At 32.2% G+C, this 20,650-nt stretch overlaps 1 protein-coding gene across 1 annotated transcript in view; it reads right to left on the minus strand.

The window, feature by feature from the left end:
* Positions 1-2,453: 2,453 nt before the first annotated feature.
* The window catches only part of LOC145677017 (thrombospondin type-1 domain-containing protein 4-like), a 926,207-nt gene continuing 908,010 nt past the window's right edge, over positions 2,454-20,650 (minus strand). Inside the window, exons 14-19 of the mRNA XM_081747728.1 lie at positions 16,323-16,499; positions 13,422-13,586; positions 12,113-12,292; positions 10,182-10,329; positions 5,310-5,441; positions 2,454-3,654 (exon numbers count right to left, since the gene is read on the minus strand). Of these exons, the coding sequence (XP_081603854.1) occupies positions 3,542-3,654; positions 5,310-5,441; positions 10,182-10,329; positions 12,113-12,292; positions 13,422-13,586; positions 16,323-16,499 (915 nt within the window). The 3' untranslated portion in view covers positions 2,454-3,541. The remainder of the gene's footprint in view (positions 3,655-5,309; positions 5,442-10,181; positions 10,330-12,112; positions 12,293-13,421; positions 13,587-16,322; positions 16,500-20,650) is intronic.

Raw genomic sequence — 20,650 nt, forward strand, 5'->3', positions numbered from 1 at the left:
AATTCACAAGTATGATTACACACAGCGACCAATTTAGAGTCTAAACTATTTTGTTATAGTAGGTTCAGATTATAGCCTATCAAAGGTTTTGAACAATAATATTACTTTAAAATCAATAACTTACATTTGATCAAAACAAATACCTAATCAAACTATAAACTGATAAGTGAAATTTGTTCCTACATATTAACGTGCCTGTTTCTTTGGTTAAAATTTAGAGATCTTTACGTTATTTTACTTCAACTAGTAAAGAACACAATAGTTTCCACAATATTGACATTGAAAGTAAAGATTATAATAATAATTGTATTATTTTAGAAAGATCTTTCTATCTTTAAATATGTAATTAGTTACAAATATAAAACTAATATCATAATCCATTTGATAAATTCTAACCTTCAGAAAAAATATATATTACTTCAAAAAGCCAAATAGTTACCTCTATTGCATAATTTCTTGTTAAAATTTGAATTATTTGATATGAAGACTGTTTAAATTTTACGCAATTTTTACTTGTAGAATTTATCATCGAGCTTTTAAAATCTAAATTTGAAAAGCCATTTGTGTATGAACTTAGAAGATCAAATGTAAATTTGAAAGGCCAGAAACAATATTGTATTAGTATAACATAAATAAAGTAGCTGTAAAAATTTTTGTTGATACCAGGTAGATGAAAATATCTTAACATGAAATCGTTTTCTTTTCAGAATATACTAGTACTTAGATTACAATATTTCACCAATTTGATTCTCACATATATATATATACACGCGCGCATATACAGACACACAAAACATACATAAAATTGACTCATATACAAATTCTTATTGGCAAAATGCAGCAACGAAGAGGAGAATAGAAATTACTAATTCTTTAGGTTACATAAAGAACATATACGTACATGAATAAAATGCATTTCTGTTATAGACGTGTAAAATTAAAAAAAGAGTAAAAATATACAAATTGTTAAAATACTGTGCTGGTGATATCAATTAAAAATCTGTTACATATTAAAAATTAACATCTGTAAAACAGTACTGAATATGCAATTTTCAAAACTTGTACCGATCAAAGCAAGGAATGTTTGAAGCATTTAACTAAGCAGAATTTGTATTTTATTTTACTTTTATACAAATACGTAAAAACAAAGGATTGTAATTAAAACTTTTGTGTAAATTTTACAAAGTGTTGATATAAGGAAAAAAAGAATTACTTCTTAAGAACTTACAAATTTTCAAAAAAAAAAAAAAAAAGGAAGTGAAATTGTATTCTAAATACATCACCATATACAAGAAAACAATCTACTTCAGCGTGAATGTTTGTTACTCTCCTATATGCATATCTAATAATCAAGTTTAACTTGCTAAAGTTTTTCACTTTTGAATTAAACGCAGTAAATTTGTTATATGCAGTACTATGCTAAAGCAACATAACAAGCAAATATTTAAAAAGAAAACTATTTGTTCTATCAGTAACATTCTTTCCTGCCTTCATACATACAAACATTTCATACGAACGCACACATTTCTTGTTCTTTTACAGTTATCTGTCCTCGTGTATGATATTACTTTATTAGAAAATATTACTCAGTCTTTTATTTACTGAAAGAGACAAACAGGTAATTTTGGCCTCAGAAGCATGCAAACAAATACGCATTAATAGATAATGGTATCATACGGGTATATCTAAATATAGAAAATATATATGAAAATTTTAAGAACAAAAAGTGCAATAAAGAATTGTTGTGATTTTTTAATATTTCATCTATGATTAAAAGAAATTAATTATCTTCTTAGTTTGAGTTTATCCTTTAATTATCATTTACTCTAACTTCTTCTCTCTCCCGAAAGACGTAACAGATGTATGGCGTGGTATTATGTGAAGCGAACAAAATAAAGGAAAAGTCTCTCCTCATTAGCCTATTGCAATATGACTATCAGTACAGACACTTGTGTAATAATAATAATATTATTATTACCATTAATAATAATAATACAATGGAAAGATCAAGAGAAGTACATAGTAATATTTACTACGACATCCATTCATACGTCACTGATCTATACAACACTAAGTTTATAAGAATTCACCACTCCAACTAAAGAGTGGAGACATTTTGGCACGATTACTATTTAAAGCGACACAAGAAATAATGTAGGTGTTATTTTTTATTTTATTCTTTAGATATAAATCTTTCATACTCTTTTGCTTTACGTGTTTTATACACGGTTCTATTGCAAAACAAATTCTGACAAATAATTATGTATATAACTTTCTTTCTTCACAAAGTTTTTTTCTGTTCAACTTGCTCATGACAAGTATACAGTATAATAAAAAGAAAATTTTAAACAATCTGCAAAGCAGCTTATTAAAATATTTTCGTTTCTTTTATATATATATATATATATATATATATATATATATATATATATATATATATATATATATATATATATATATATATATATTCATGTGAGGTTTCTTTCTAAGAAATTATGTTTCGTAATTTTGGAAGAAAAGAGTCACACGTAGGTGGTTTCCTTTTATACTTTATGTATATTTATATATAATACACGTGTAGTTATCCGAAGCATTAGCTTTTGTGTTTCACAGACTAAAAGTTAAATCAGTACAATTCTTTCTTTCTTCTGACTGTAAAAGTAAAGTGTACTTTTATTCAGTCTGTTCTGTCTCTTTAAAAAAACAAACAAAAATGTACAATAAATTTGACATAAAACATTGATATACATTTATTTATATGTATGTATATATATATTTACTTAATATAATTGTCTTTAATACACATTGCGTCAGAAGTCCATTCAAGAGTTTTCCGTTGCAACACAACGATGAAACCTGACAAACGCTTCCTGCAAATGGCTATAGGCAGTGATACTTTCTTTTTTCCTTCTTCATTAAAAAAGACAGACACGTGGTCACTAGAACCTCTCAGAGGTTTTTAATTCTTCAAGTCCATTTCTTTTCATTCTTCTTTGGATGTTTCCAGTTTAACCTACGTCCGCACTTATTTCCTATTTTTAATATTATTATTATTTTTTTTCATGATCAGATCCACTGAACAACATCCTTTGTGCCTTACAAAAGTGGCCGTTACCAGTTACTTCTTACTACTCCCTCAGGGAGTTTTCAACAAAAATAATATAATAGTTCTTCAATCGTTCGAAAAATTCGAAAACAATAATAATATTAATAATACACTAGAAAAATTTGCACCTTTTCTTCTTCGACAAAGGAAAAAGAATCACAAACTTTGGAACATGACATGTAGGTAAATACAAAAAAAGAAGAAAATGACTAAATAATAATAATTTATGATCACACGCAGTTATTTTGAACAGTCTCTTTGTCAAATGACACTTGTAGTATTTCTCCTAGTGAGAAATGAAGTTGGTATAATGTTTCTGTCTCTATACACAGATATGCCACGATCCAATTATCATGAGAAGGTAGGATTGCATTGTACACGGGGTAAAAAGTTCTTAAATTATTATTATAACGAATGTTCTGTATAATCATCTTCCTATGTTTTTCGATGACAGGAACTGCAACATACATTACGATAATATTTATATTTGCAGAGTCTAGCCTGAACGACCAAATGGCAGTTTCGGAATTTATCAACGCAGTCGCTATCTGTAAAAATATGAAGAGAGAACAATTACATATATATACTTTAAGGAATCAACGAAGTTGTGAACATTTAGTTTAAAAATACTATATATTCTATTATCATTAGAGAGGATGATATACCATATGCTACGTATATCATTAGCTCTATGATGTAGATACTATATTAATTCATACACACATACAAACGTACACCACACTTCTTGTTATTTTTTCTGATTATTAAACATATGACAATTGAGCTAAATAGGCAATATACCCTTACCTGTTACATTCTGTATTTAAATTCAGTAAAAATTAGGTTGGTTGCTTGATTTGGGGTAAAACCTTTCTTTCAGCACAAAGGCTACGTGAGAAGTAAATCTGCAGTTTAACGTAGGATTTGAACGGTATGAGATCCCTCCAGGAATCAAATTCGAATCTCCCATGTTGAAGATAAGTAATCATATGACCTAGAGGGAGCTCAGTAAGACTTACGTATCTTTTGACATCTGAATAAACTGTCTAACGTTACATAAGTAATAATACTATAAAATACTATACTGAAATTGTGCTCAATAACATATAATTCATAGAATATTAAAAGGATATTAGGTGTAGTTCTGTTATATCGGACATTTTAAAATTAAAGCCTATATTTGATATGCCACATAATGCGGATTTGGATCTATATCTTGACTTTATCAGCTTTACCACAGCACAAATATTAGAACATAGCAGGACACACTTACATCTTCATATTTCTGTTTGAAACATAAATGTACTTTTAGAAGTATCATTAAGAGTTTGCTAAAAATTTTCCAGTCTGAATTTTCTCTTCGTGCGCATTTAGAGTGGTGTAGTTTCGGATAAATCTTTTATTGCATGTAGTCTTATCAACATACTATGAACACATTTAATCTTAGTTTACTCGTATCATATTGTCTAAAATGTCTGTATTAATTATATCACGTCGCAAGTTAATAAAGAATATATTAATCATATCACATAAGGCAAATGAAATTTATTTTATAATGAAACATGAAAGACACATCGAAACTTTCATTGTACACATATTTGTCTTTAACTCGATGTGCGCTAAAACAAAGAGAACAAACAGGTCAGATCCACAAATTATGATAACTGTTTCCAATTAAAAACCTCGCAAATGCATATACTAATCTTTCTTTACTTATTGGCCATATCAGTGTAAATGAATCACACCAATAGATGCATCCTTTAAAAATGGAAATAGTTCAATAATACAAAATCATTTTCAAAACAAAAATTACTTAATTTGGGACATAAATAGTTGCTCATATTATAGACACTTACTTTGCGTTAACAAAGGTACAGCCATAAATTTTAAAAAAATGATGAGGCTTCATCTACGAAGTCTACATTGATCTTAAAATGGATTAATTCATATTTTTGAAAAGGTATAACAGAAATTTGCAAAAAAAAAAAAAAAAAAAAAAACTATTTATTAGGATTCATAAGAATTAAAAACAACACTATTAAGAGCTAACATAAACAACAAAATTATGTTTCATACAGAATTTTGAAAGGTAAATTGTATAGTATTCTCAAAGCAAATAAAGCAATTGAGAACACAAGCAATGTACATATACACTAATTATAATCTATTACCTAATTAGGTTACCATTATCTAATTAGGTTACCTTTAGAGTGTGCTTCTCCTTCTTCCTCCTCTGTGGTTTGTGGTTGATCACCCGCCCCATTGGATAAAGCCTTATCTTCGTATTTCTGTTTCGGTTGGCTGTGACTTCCTAAATGAGATCCTCTGTTGTCATCTGTTTTGAAAAGTCAAACAATCACGTCAAGTCAAGTATAATACGAAATTTTGCATTATTGAAATTAAAGTTTATAGCGTTACAAGTGGCGAAAATATATTAGTGGTCACCTTCATCGTACAAAACTTACTCACAAAGTAGTAGCTTCACATTCTGACTAATAAGCTCAGTTTTTAGTAAACTCAGGTCAATGGATGTAACGAAATAAGATTATTAGTAATAAATTGTTTTAGAAATTAGCATGGTTTAAGCAAAGAAGATTATTGCATAAACGAAGATTTACAGACATAAAGAACGTACACAGAAAACATGATAGGAAACAAATAATGAATAAATCTAACAATAATAAACAACAAAAGTAGCCATAAATGCATAAGGTACATATTATTTTTGTATTTCAGTTTTCTAATTAAGTAGATTATAAAACTATACTATATATTAGATGTTCTCTACTTTGATCTCTCGAAGGCCTTTGATTCTGTCACTCACATTCATCTTCTTCATAAACTCTCCAATAGATTTAATGTACATGGCAAATTTCTCTCTTTAATCACCAGCTACTTGAAGGACCGTAAACAGAAAGTTATTCTTTCAGGGGCGATTTCTAACCCCCAACCCATAATCTCAGGGGCGTCTCAGGGAAGTGTACTTGGGCCTCTGCTATTTGTCCCGAATCGGAAATATTATTCAGGAACTATCCTTAAGTGTCTCTTCCCGCATCACCCAAAATACCCACCTATTCCTTCTTGCCCGTCCTAGGTTGACAATTATACAGAGATCTCTTTTTTACAGAACACCAAACTGTTATAATCAAGTAACAACTGATGTGGACATTTTTCCGAGCTACCTGGTGTTTGATAGAGCAATTGAAAGTGTTTTGACGGAATAATATTAATTTTACCCTCTTTTTTGACACTGTTTTATGTTGTTGTTGTCTTGTTTTCGCTTTCTTTTGTTAACATTTCCCTGTGTAAAATGGCAAAGTTATGCTGTATCTGGGAATTTGTTCAATAAATAAATAATGTTTAACAGAGACAAAAAAAAATCCACCAGTGTCCTTCATGGCAAGGTGATTAACGTGTGTCCTTTCTGTGTGTGTGGTTCGATCTCCAATGATAATAAATCTTGGATAAAATCTCAAGTATTGTACTAGTTTGGATCTCACCTTAAGCAGAAGAACTCTCGTTTGGTATAACCTCGATCTGAAAATGAACATGCGATAATAACTAGTCGATGCTATAATAACATTCAATTCTATCGTGTTCCAATTCTTTGAATGAAGATTATATTAGCCACTTCTCTTTCTTACATCTTTATAGCATTTTCCTATTGTTCTTTCGACATTCCCAAAGACATTTGCAGGAAGGGTTCCCAAAAAGGATTCTATTTATTTCTTGATTATTCTTCTTGCAAGTTACATGTCCTGCCCAATTAAGGCATTTCGTCTTATTAACCGCATGATATTTGATTGCATACGCAGTAAGGATATGTCTTGTGTAATTTCCTCTACATTAGTAAATTGCATCCTTCAAATACAATAAATCCTCAAGAATTTAATTTTGTAAACCCATAACGTGTGTTCCTCTTTCCGCATGTGCAGAAAAGAAAAAAATTAATGACTTTCATTTTTAATTTTGTCAATATGCTAGCTACAATAGATTATTGAATAGTTAACCAATATGTATATTCTACGTACAGTTAAACTACTATTTATTTTTATGATTACTTCATTATTACTTGCATGGTGCGAATTATCGGGCGGATGAAAGACATTCTCCTCCCAATCACATTCTGATCCTACCTAAGAAACTGGTTTTTATCCTTTCATGTAAGTGTAGTATGCTAGCTGTATTCCGAAAGTATTCGCTTTTGGCTTATTCAAATTTTATGCTCACAGCTACCATAATATACCTGTACAGTACATATTCTTCTGCTGTTTTTACAGTCGCCTATTTTTACTATTTTATTCTGTTTATAGTTGTCACTTGTATCCTTATGCTCCTCAGTCATTGGAGGTGAATTTGATGACATGATAATAACTACGTATAACAGAGTCATGTATGGATTTATGAAAGTCTTATATTGTACCTACACAATATATGATACTTTCAATTTTGCACTCAAACAATTCGGAAAGATTAGGTGTAGGTATCTCAGGCAATAAACGCGTATAGTAGTTTAGTTAGTGTTGCATAGTTTATTGATTTAATAAATAAATTATTTATTGCTGTTGTCAGATAATGATATATCTGTATGTGTTGGAAGAAAGAGAGGATATCATTGTGTTATTGTTAATTACTGCATCTTCAGATCTCAGAAGCTTAGATCTCAGATTTTGTTGACTCTTATTTTATCAACCCCTCCAATATCAACAACCTAATTTGCACACTGATTATTTACCATTACACTTAAGCATTCCCATAACACACTAAATAATACAATATGCACATAATTTGGAGTATAGAGTAACATGTATTTATATAGAGTATGCATTTTTTCGAAATGCATTATTACATCAATTAATGTGGTATTATGTATTGAAAACTTATGAATTATCTATTCGAAGCCATCCTCCTAGGTAAGTACAATCTAATTCTATTACCATTCTTGGTTTCAAAAGCAGTATAAAACCATATATAAAATCTTATTTTCAGTAACTCATTTTATATTTTCCTTTTCACTTTCATTTTGTTTTTTATTTAAAATATTACGAGTGTTCTTCTATCGCTATCTTAATTTACCAGGAGATATTTTATGATCTCTAGTAACTTTACACAGTAGAAAGATACTCAGGGGCTATTAAACCAGGGATCAGTTCTGATGTTCTAGGTATTTTGGTAATACTGAGAACTAGAGTATGCTTTTAAGAAATCAGAGAGATGGAACCAAACAATTTAATGTAGAACACGGCAAAAGAATTTTACAAAAGTAGTACTTCTGGTTCTTCTATATCTTTAGTAAGTTTCTTGTGACCACAAATCTACATGTGATAGTTGATATAATTATTTGACTTTACGTGACAAATTATTTTCAGCATGACTTCATTGATTATTTCTTTACACTAGCTTTCTTGGTATCACTATTGACTTTAAAATTTAGGTTCAGTCAAATACCTGAGTTCAATCGCATTCTATGTTATGTGTAATTGAACCAAGTAGTGTAGGATAGTAATAAAAATTCAAAACTGTATGATCAGATCATTTAATTTAAATACTAATCGTTGCAAACAGTTGCTTCCGATTGGCTGAGGAGCAAGGATTTACAATCTGAGGAAATCAGAGACAAACATCATCCCGAAACGAGGGGATGGGATGATGTAGGAGAGCAGTGTACGTGTAGTCATGGATCCACGTGTTCTCGAGGAACGGAGACTTACAATCTGAGGAAACCAGAGAAGCATTATCAGTAAAGCAGGGGAGGGGATGACGTAGGAGAACACGGTTGGCAGTGTACGTGAAGTTGGGGCCGCGGTGGCTCAGTGGTAGAGCGTTCACCTCTGGTGCTTGGGGTCCCGGGTTCGATCCCAGCCCCCCCCAATACTTTGTGGTGGACAAACACCGTGTGCGTGGGTTTTCTGGGGTTTCTCCCGTTTCCTCCCACTTTCTTCATTTCACCATTTCATCCATTACTCATCATCACCGTCTTCTTTAGCCTAACCGGCATAACCGTGGGACGTAAAACTCAAAGATTTCCTTTTTGTACGTGAAGTCTGGATCCACGTGTCCCTAAGAATTGAGGACTTACAATCTGTGGAAAACAGAGAGAAACATCATCCCCAAAGGAGGAGATGGGATGATGTGGGAGAGCACGTGTTGGCAGTGTACGTGTAGTCATGAATCCACGTGTTCCCGACGAGCGAGGACTTGCAATATGAGGAAACCAGAGAGAAACAACACTAGGAAAGAAGGGGAATGGATGACGTAGGAGAGCACATGTTGGCAGTGTGCGTATAGTCATGGATCCACGTGTCCCCCAGGAGCGGGAACTTACAACCTGAGGAAACCAGAGAAAGAAGCATTATCAGGAAAGGAGGGAGGGGATAACATAGGAGAACATATGTTGGCAGTGTACGTGTGGTTATGTATCCACGTGTCCCTCAGGAGCGGGGACTTACAATCTGAGGAAACCGGAGAAAGAAGCATTATCAGGAAAGAAGGGAGGAGATGACACAAGAGAACATATGTTGGCAGTGTACGTGTGGTTATGGATTTACGTATCCCCGAGGAGCGGGGACTTGCAATCTAAGGACAGCGAGAGAAACATTATCAGGAAAGGAGGAAAGGGGGTGATATAGGAGAACATGTTGGCAGTGTACGTGTAGTCATGGATCCAAGTGTAATACATGCCTGCAAAACTATCGACTACTTATACACTGTCGATGTTCTTGTTTGCCTATTACTGTCATTAATCAACGTCAAGGTACCTGTCAGCTCTTTCCCCTCTCCGTGTGGTGTCACAGATGATTGAGTTAAAAGTGACTCGTAGCTCTTTTATTTTGTCTTTAACATGTACAATAACTTACGAAAAAGAATCCAATTATTTTGTGAATAAAAAAGGAAGTAAATCTAAAACTAAAGTTATTCTCGTACAACCATTCTTACGTACCATACATTTCTTACGTAAAATACCAATTTATCGTCAGCTTCTTGCCTTAATATATATGTAATATAATATTGAAAAACACAGCGCTGAAACATTTACCTAAATAGCATGACAACATAAGTAAATAAATGGACTTACCTATTGCAGAATTAGAACAATCGTGGGTATTGCAGGCTCTTCTAATCGGAGGTTTTAAATCAGCTCGGCAGCCTAATGAGACTTCCTGGTTTTCATCTAAACATTTCACTTCTCTCTTTTGGCCTCCTGTTCCACATGACTTAGAACACTACAAAGAAGAGGAAGAAAAATTTAAGCTTAATACATGAAATCCCATTAAAAACAATCCAAGGGTTGTAGATATATTGTTATGGAAATGGTTCTCTCTCTGACAAGTACTGTACTAAATATAAATTTATAAACATTAATGTTTGGAGCTTATGTAGAAGTTTTCAACTTTGACAAGTACTATAACCTAATTTATGAACACTAGAATTTATTTACTTTAAATGTGTAGAAAAGCTTTGTATCTTTTCCCTCCTTGGAGAAAAGAAAAACCTCCAAAATAATATTCTTAACATATATCTCCATGTAAGCATGTCTTAAAATTCGTATTAACAGAATATATATCTGCGGATGCTCCAGGGTTTGCTTTTAAAATTTTAAAAGTAACATAAAAGCAAAGCAAAAGATAAAACGTAACACTTCATAAGAATTTAGTACTTTGTAAATACAGGAATATTGTAAGGCGGGATATTGGTTCCACGTGATGCAAAACCGCGTTAATCAAAGTCTATTTACGCTGGGCTTAAATAGAATTTGTTCATTAAAAAATAATAAGACAATAAACAAAAATAAAAACTTGGTTTGATTTTAATAATGGTTTTTAATGATCCTATTTCCAATTCATAAATATGTGCACACAGTCCGTTCAATAAGTTCCGGGACTACCTCCAAATAATATACTTAACGACGCCATATTATTATGCATACCTCCCGCACCACACACTCGCTGACTAGTGCGATCTGTCGGACTGTGATCCTTCTTTCGGCACAAGAAAGTTGTTCAGCCCTCACAGTAAATAATACACTATGTTGGAGTATAGAGTAACACATATTTATATAAAATGTATATTTTACAGCTGCTTTATTATGGCACAAGAAAATGCGCCGGATCACACCAGCTTCCTTGTTCGTCCTTGAACAACTCTCAGGTTTGCCTGATTTGGCGTCAGCGGACTTTATGCTTTTCCCTAAGCTGAAATCTGCTCTCGAGCAGGTTGTGTCGATTCAAGCAAATGTGACAACGGTGCTGAACAGCGTTCCAGAACCTCTATGACGGCTTCCGCGAATGTTCGGCGCGAGAAGATATCTATGTAGAAAACTATCGTAGCAATAATTTTGTGTGCCTCGTTAAGTATATTATTTCGAGATTATCTCGGAACTTATTGAACAGACTGAGCATCTTAATTTGTATTAATGCATATAAAATACGAACTTGGAAGTACAATTTTCCTAATTTCTTTACATAATATTAGGTGTGAGTAACCTTTCATAAAATTTCTGATAATAGCTAAACTTCAGTATTGAATCTGACCAAAGTCGTTCACTTATTCCTTTGCCTATCTATCAGCAAGAATAGAAGGAAATAACTGATTTTGAAGAGTAATAAACATATAATTCTTAATTTTTGTGGTGAGATAAAAAAAAAACATGCAAACTCAATTAGATAGTCGTTCTAATCAATTTTATCCATTATACTAATACTACTTATGATTTATTTACTTATATCTTTGCATATTCAAAATGAACATAACAAATTATACATATTCAAAATAAAATTTATGCTGTACAATAATTATTATGAAACATATATTTCTGTTAAAAACAATGTATATCCAATAAATAATAGAGAAATATGATCTGATTGTTCTCAAATTGTTTCTAAGTGTTTATATTTTCTTCCCTTTGTCCGCAAAAGCTTTACATGATTGTTCTGAGGAAAACATCTTATTGCATAATATTTAATACACTAAAGAGGAAGAAAACGCATTGACGTGCTTATACTTCACCTGTGACCAATCCGTCATATACCATTCAGGTCCACAAGGTCTTAAATTGCATGTCCTTTCTGTTTCTGGTTTAAGAGAACTTGGACAATTCATATCCAGAGCCACTCTATACTGGCCTCTAAGAAATGTTACACAAACAACATCCCTTGTTTGACGCCCAAGACCACAAGTTACAGAACACTGAAAACAAAAGAGTATCATAAGTGTATATTGCTTCGTAAAAATCAAAATAGAAACGTAACATTTATAAAATATTATATTTTAATATCATGTTTCGAAGACAGAGATTAAAGGAAGAATAGGTGGCACAAAATTATAAACATTTTCGAATTCTTGCATTAACTTTACTCGTGATGAAAAGGAACCCGGGTTCAAACTCTCAACCTCTAGATTGTGAAGGAATGCTCGTCTACGCTTGCTTGATGGTACTTGATATAGGTAGAATTAATAGAAGACTGTCATGAATGATAAAAGCAATCTAAAAAGTACAAAATACAATGTAGGTGTGAGCTTCCTCATGGCCATATGGTTAACGTACACGACTTCAGCGTGGGAGACCTGGGTTAGAATTCTGTTGGAAGAGGTAAGGATTCTCACGTTAAGATAAATATACTATTCATATGGCATTGGTACTTTAAAGTATGCTAAACCTAAATCAATTAATCAAAACTTTTCAAAGATTAATTTTAACACTAACTATCTTCATTTACATCGAAGAACTGAGTTCCGTTAAAATTTAAGTAAAAAGCATAAGGATTTCATAATAGTGTGTAGCATTAAAGTTATTACTGATGAACGAAAGTGATTCGTGAAAAGTAGCTTTCTTCTAAATTTTCTGAAAAATAATTTACGATCCAGCAATGTAATTCGAGAAGTACCACTTCTCGAAATAGGTTATGACAGATGCTATACAAGTAATTAAATCAAATTTATGTATCCTCACTGAACTCATGTAAATTGAACCCAATTTTATAAAGAAAAGAACACATTAGACAGAAAAAAGCTTTCAAGATAACATGTTCTTTCCTTCCTTACAAAATATTCATTTAAAATTGTGGCGAAAGACAATTCTGTAGATTATATTTGCCGCCTTTTACAATTATGACAAAGTCAAAGTACGTTTTGCCTTAACTACCATATATTGCCTCCTTTCACTCATAGAGAACATATGAACTTCAAACAGTTTGCTGTAAGAAAATACGAACCTCAAATATCATAAAATAAAACTAGAGAATGTATAGTACAACGAAAACAATGGAATACAAATTAACATACAAAATAATGTAGAAGACACGCCAATGTAGATTACCTGACCCCAAGGTCCAGTGAACCATTTGCCGCTACATTGTTTATCGCTGGAGCAAGCTCGACTAGTTTCGGGTCTTGAGGCTGCATTGCAACTGGATTCTGAACCACGACCTCCAGAGCAGTGAACTTTTCGAGTTTGAACTCCTGTTCCGCATTCTTCCGAACACTATAAAAGAAAAGAAGGAAAAAATATGGTCATAAGTTACATCGATATTTTATGAAATAAATCAAAGTTAATAATTCTCTTTTATATTTGCTGTTTATATAATAATGTGAACTTTATTAACGGAAGGGAAATGTAGACATCCTGTTGGCTTCTTTAGAACATTCAAAGATGATTTAAACTTGTATTCCTTGATCCTCAATGTAGACAAGCAGTAGCATATGCTAATTAATTCACTAGACAGGATGCAAACAACACTGCAGGCAAAATCTCCGTCAAGTTTCCTTCTTAAGTCCAAGCTTAAAATCCAGTTGACAACAACATTATTATATTGAGTCAACATGCGTATATATGATGGATACAGTATATGCATATATATATATATATATATATATATATATATATATATATATATATATATATATATATATATATATATATATATATATATATATTATAAAGAAAACATTCAAATATTTGGTAATCTTCTTGGTAGATTTGTGGTGAGAATATTATCTATTGGTATAGCAAACTTAAATAATTTGATGTTGCTATATTACTATTATTACTAATAATAATAATATTTCGACGGATCACTGTTGTAGGATAGTTGTTTGCAAATTTTTAAATAACCGAATATATTAAGACAAAAATTCCTAAGCAATATGAATAAATGTATCAACCTAATCAGCAAATTCGGCATATAAATGTAGGTAATTACTGGTCAGTATTCATTAAACTCTCTACATAATTTTTCAAATGCTATATACTCTATAAATGAGAGAAAAACACATTTTGACTACCCCCCTTCCGCTATTAACATTGAATTCAAAGTATACAATTGTATTTGATTTGATGAGATGTAGAAAATGAGGATCAATATATTTTTTATATATATGTGAGCAAAACTTGCTTAGAATCCAACGCTAATCTTGCTTATCTAATATTGATATGTTAGCACTGGGAAAATGATATGGAATTATGGACGGCAGGCAAAATCCGCCATTTTTATCATCAATCATTTTCATTAATTCTCACATTGAACTGATTAAGTTACCGAATAATTAGTAAATAGCAATGCTTGAAGTACAAATAGCAATGGATGAATCGGCAGTGCGGAGTCGCGTAGATGATTTTCTAGAATTTTTATTTTATATAATTAATACAATTTAAAATATTACATTTGAATATACAATTACTAACAGGACTTGGTTTTAATAATGTTATATCCAATATCCATGAAGATACAATATAGTAACAAACAAGGAAGTTAACAAGATGGAGACTTCTAGAACGATCCAAACATTGCTTCAATAGAAAGACTATTGAGGTAGTCTAAATACAATCTCCACATAATTTACAAAATATTTCAAAACTTTTCTGTACAAGCATAATCATGGAAGGATTTTAACATTAATTATTTTGTGGCGGTGGTTAAGTGCTATATTTATGTTATGTATTAATATTTAAACTCATAACAAATATCACAAAATGGTATTATTTATATTGTGGACAATAATATCACATGATTTACAAGGCCATCGTCATCATGAATAATTAATTATGCAATATTATTATATACATTTTCAGTTATATAGTTGACCGGACTCATAGTCTGCAGCTGTAATCTTAAAAATGTTGTAAAAGATTATAAACAATGCTTACTGATAAAGATGACTCGGACTTAGAACTGCAAGTGTAGATATAAAACTTCAACTGAGATTATGTAAGGAAGAATGATATGGTTACAGAGCACAGATTGATTTAAATATTTCGATGCTGGGTGAGAGAACGTCGAAGATAACAATTTATGTAATAAAGTTTGTGTAAGATTTTTGTAAAGGATATAGTGGATATTATAATAATCTGTATTTGTGGGATGTGTTACAACAGTGCAAGAACCAACTGGATATGTGTAAATTTGTAACTGAGGAGAAGGTTTACTTAAGTAAGTAACTTATAGAGATGAAGTGTAAATGATCTAATGGATAAATAAAACGTAAATTGATCTGAGGATGAGTGATGATTATTTGAAGACCAAAATGTGTAGAAGCTACTAATAACTACTAATTGATTTCAGCGTAAGTCGTTCAAGATGTAATATCTTCATGGTACAAATTCACTTCTAGAGTATCATTAACGTGCCTAACATGAAATAAGTTTTTTTTTTTAATTTTAGTTTAACGTCCCATGGTTATGCCCTTTAGACTAAAGGAAATGGATGGTTAACAAAGGCGAATAATTGTGAAATTAAATTTTTATGCTCTCTTACCGGAATCGAACCCGGTATCATGTGCACTAAAGACGCACGCACTAGTGACTAGACCAGCGAGAAGGGTACAAGAAGTAAAATTAACATTACGTAACAACAGCCTTACGTCAATTATTTTAATAACATAAATATAAGTAATAATTATAAAAAATAAAATTAATTTAATATTAAGTGATGAGGTTCATGTAGTCAACTGAACAATAATAATTTTTGTTGTAAACATGTGCTATTGGAACAATCAATGACAAACTCACCTAACTTCGTTCTGTGGAAGATTGGAATCCACATTCTTACCAAACACATATTTACATGAGAATATTATTTGCGTAAATAACATTAGAAACAATCATTCGCATTCAAATGCGTCACATTTTGTATTCAATACAATGTTCAGTACGAAGCATGTCACATTTTTCAATTCAATAGCTTACAATTTGATACTAAAGCGCTACAATAGCTAATCTTACTTGTTGTGACCAGTCCGTGAAGAACCACGTATTTGTGGAACAAGAACCCATGTCGCAAACTTCTTCTTCCCGTGGTTTGTCATTAAGAGGACAGTCTTCTTTCCTGGTTTCAGAACCATCAGCAGCTACACAGTTCACAGTTCGTGATCGCATGCCTTGGCCACACTGCGTAGAGCACTGTTAATGTAACAATAGAGGTTAGTTAATGTATTTCTAAAATCGTAAATAATGTTACAAATAGTGTTGTAAATAGAAAAAAAACGGTTCGTATTTTTTCAGAAATGTACGTTTTTTTTAGAAAAAAAACATTGTCTCTCGTTTTTTTTCTAAATTTCGTTTTTTTTCAAATAGTCATTTGTAATGCATCTTACGTCTATTTAAGTATAAATATTTTTATGTTGGTGTAATCACCGTAAAATGCAACATAAATTAAACGCTAGATACTGATACGCTACAAATATTTTACAATTTACATGAATACCATAGCTATTAACAATTCGGGTTTCAGCAGTTTTCATCAATATCAACTAAGAAATAAAAGTAGAAATGAAATTTTGTTTTTTTGTGAAAGCAGGCCTTTAATAAGTACGAAAATAATGTCACAAACAGTATAAAATTCCAATAACTTGTCTAAAGGTAAAAACTAATACTAATTTGCCTAATAGTATTTTTCTAAATGTCATATATAAATAATTTGTCGACTAGATATATATGGTATGCAGAGCCGGCTCTACCATATATGCAGTGGCGTATTTACGATTTTGTTTCGGGAGGGGCTTTGATTAAAATGTAAAAATTCTGCAAGATATTTCATATACTTTACTACAGTACGTAAGATTTCGGGGTAGGCTTAAGCCCGGAAGGCCCCCCCCCTAAATACGCCACTGCATATATGCAACACGTGCATTTGCGTGGAACGGCAAGCTTGGATGGTCCGGCAAAATCTGTCACAAGTATATTATTTAAATTAAATATTTCTTGTTGGAAACAGACTTCATGATGATGGTAGTTACATTTATTAAGCTGACCTATTTGAATACTACATTCATAAATTATGTTTAGATTGCATTAGTTTAAGGCCACATGGACAATGCTAAAGCAAATGGTCGAATAAATCCGAGCACAAATTGCTTGATTGTTGTCAAATGCAAGAATTCAATTCTCGAATAGTAGTGAATATATGTTCCATTTAGTAAGTTATCACAGTTTTGATATGAAACTAGTCTTGTTTTTGTCAAAAACGAGTTCCTTATCATTGAAGATAGAAACAATTTTTAAAAAAATGTTAGAAGATGTAGAAGAAAAAATCAAGAAATAAAGATAAGAGCTAGTTGCACTGGAATTGCAAACTGATACATTGAGATTGAAGCTCGATAGTGAATTCTATAAAAAGGATTACCATCTTTCCTCTGCAGGTGTGTTTGCTTTATCTTTCACTAACATAATTGATTAATATTTAAAGAAAAAAACAGACACAACGGAATTGCATTTTTAGTAAGTAATTAAGCCTTTCTGAGTGCGACTGCACTTACCCTCGCCTTTGTTGTTCATGCTGGAGTAGCATGCTGAAGAAAGGGGGAGGCGGCAAATTATGCCATTGCACGAGGAGACAAATTGACTAGGACCGGCCCTGATGATATGTATATACAAGACATGAATATAGGATGGCTCAATTTGAAGTAATGCAGGGTGTTTCAAAATTAATATTAGGGTTTTGAAACTTTGTAGTATCTATTACAATTAACTTACAATTATAAATATTATTTCAAATGAAAGAGAAACTCAAACAGTTTTGTACGCACGCATGTACATGCATTGTTTCTTCTGTCTGCCGTTAGAAAGAGCAAGTAGCAAAAATGTAGACTAGAGAGCAGAAAGCTTTTTGTGTTTTAATAAAGACTGAATCTGTACAGTGCAACCGTCTGTGTGAAGAATATTAAGGAGACGCTTTCAACTACGTCTTTATCGTTTGCAGTTGCTACAGGTCTAAAGCCTACAGACTACGGTTTACGTGCCAATTTCGCAAGTGAAATATTCCTGCATAACAATGAAGATATTCTGGATCGTGTCGTCTTCAGTGATAAATCGACATTTCACCTAAGAGCTAATGTGAACACTCATAATGTTTGCATCTGGCCGTCAACAAATCCTCAGGAGATGGTACACTTGAAGCGAAACTCCCCTAAATTGAATGTGTTTTGTGCCATATGGCGGAAAGTTATGGGCCTTTCTCGCCTATCGACTGGATGTGTGCCGTGCAACGAATGAATCTCACATTGAACACTTGTAGCAAAGACTGTTTGAGGTGCTCTTTTACTTCATGCATTGCTTACAATTGTACGTAAAATGTAATAAGTACTACGAAGAGTTAAAACCCCAAAATTTATTTTGAAACACCCTGCATTTCTCACCAACACTGTTGGAACTAAGATGTAAAAATGAAAGAAAATTTTCCTTATAAAGTTATTGTTTACAACGATATTATTATTAGTCGAGACTATAGCTATAACAACACGAGTTAGTAGTCAAAAAAATGTAATCAAATGTATACTCGGTGGCCCAGGTGGCCAAAGTGGCACACACGGGTGTGTCATTTGTTTAATCCGCTCCTGTGTGGAACTAATTAAGATATCGGGATATTTTTCTTGCCAAATATGGTTGGACTATAGTTTATCATATTAATTTCTTTTTCTTCTGGTGTCGAATTTCCTTCCCAAATTTCACCCCAGTAAAAAATTCGAGAATTTTCTAATTTCGAATTTCCTTTACTCTTTTTCCCTGTAGCTTCCTTCGTTGTAGAAAGACATCCTTAAGTCTTGCCAGGTAGATACCTCAGATGGATACCTAACTCTTGACATCAATTGGACGGGCCTGCGCGCAGTGTTGTCAATTAGGGAAATTAAAATTCTCCTATATTTGGGCAAAAGATTAGAAATTTTTGTTTATAAATCCGCACCTTATGTCTGAGTGCAAGTCAATTTACGCCAATCGAACATTTGTCCTTACTTAACAAACGAAAGTACAGATCGTTACAATGGGGTAATTAGGGGGCGCACGTAAAATTCGTATTTAGGTTCTAATCCTTGATTTTTCTAGTTTTTCCTTACTTTTCTGTTTACCGTAATATATTTTCGGCAATTAGAAGCTTTGTTCCTTAAATATCGCCATAATACTTGTAGGATATATTAGTGGTGTACCAAAGTTTAATTTAAGATAGTTTGCGTCTGTCTGATAGCAGTATTACAAGCTACAGAAAATTTTAATTCCTGATTTTAGGGGGAAATTTTGGAAAAATTATATGTTTTGTCTATATTATTTTCCACTTGTTGGCCATATCGGAACAAACGTACCCGTATCTGGAAGTCTCGTCTTTGCTCTACACAACGCACTATAGAAAGTTTCAATAGGATAATTAGGGGAAGTACAGTTGAGGTTTACAGTGGACCTTGTTCTCTAATTGGAAAGATAACTGTGATTTTTTTAAAGGTAGAATGAGATATTTTTTATTGACATGCTTACTTTATTAGATATCGTCACAATACTTGTAGGATATATTAGATGGACAGCAAAGCTTATTTTAAGATAGTTTGTGTGTGTCTGCTAGTAGTGTTGCCAGCTACAGAAAATTTTAATTCCAGATTTTAGGGGCAAATTTTGGGAAAAAATTCCCTTTTTTATTTCTATTATTTCCTTCTTGTTGGCTACATTCGAACAAATGTACAGTGTCTAACAGCCTCATCCTTAGTCTACACAGCGCACCATAAAAAGTTTCACTAGAATAATTAGGGGAAGTACAGTTGAGGTTTATAATAAACCATGTTCTGGAAATGATAAGAAAATGGTGAATTTCTGGATAGAATGAGATTTTTTTTTTAATTTCATGCTTACTTTGTTATATATCGCCATGATACTTGTAGGATATATTCTTGGAGTACTACGGTTTATTTTCAGATAGTTTCGTCTGTCTGATGGCAGCGTTTCCAGCCAAAACAATTAATTCCTGGTATTAGGTGAAAAATTCGGAAAATTTCCCTTTTCCCCTCTATTATTACCCTCTTACTGGTTACATTGAAACAAACGTACCACTACCTGAAAGCTTCCTCTTTGCCATACAGAACGCACCATAAAAAGTTTCAATAGGATAATTAGAGAAGCTGTATTCCGGCATATTTGATTTTTGCTTCTGAGGCGTAAAACGTGTCAAAATTTCATGTGTATGACAGAATTTTTTCTTTCCCTCTTTGAATGGAAGCCAGCGACTTCAGGATTTCACTGTACCTTGTCAACACACCAAAGATTTGTTTGAGTGACTTGAACCCATATAGCAG

Source organism: Thermobia domestica, chromosome 2 (assembly GCF_964235325.1).
Source record: "Thermobia domestica chromosome 2, izTheDome1.hap1.1, whole genome shotgun sequence".
In the NCBI taxonomy this organism is placed as follows: domain Eukaryota; kingdom Metazoa; phylum Arthropoda; class Insecta; order Zygentoma; family Lepismatidae; genus Thermobia; species Thermobia domestica.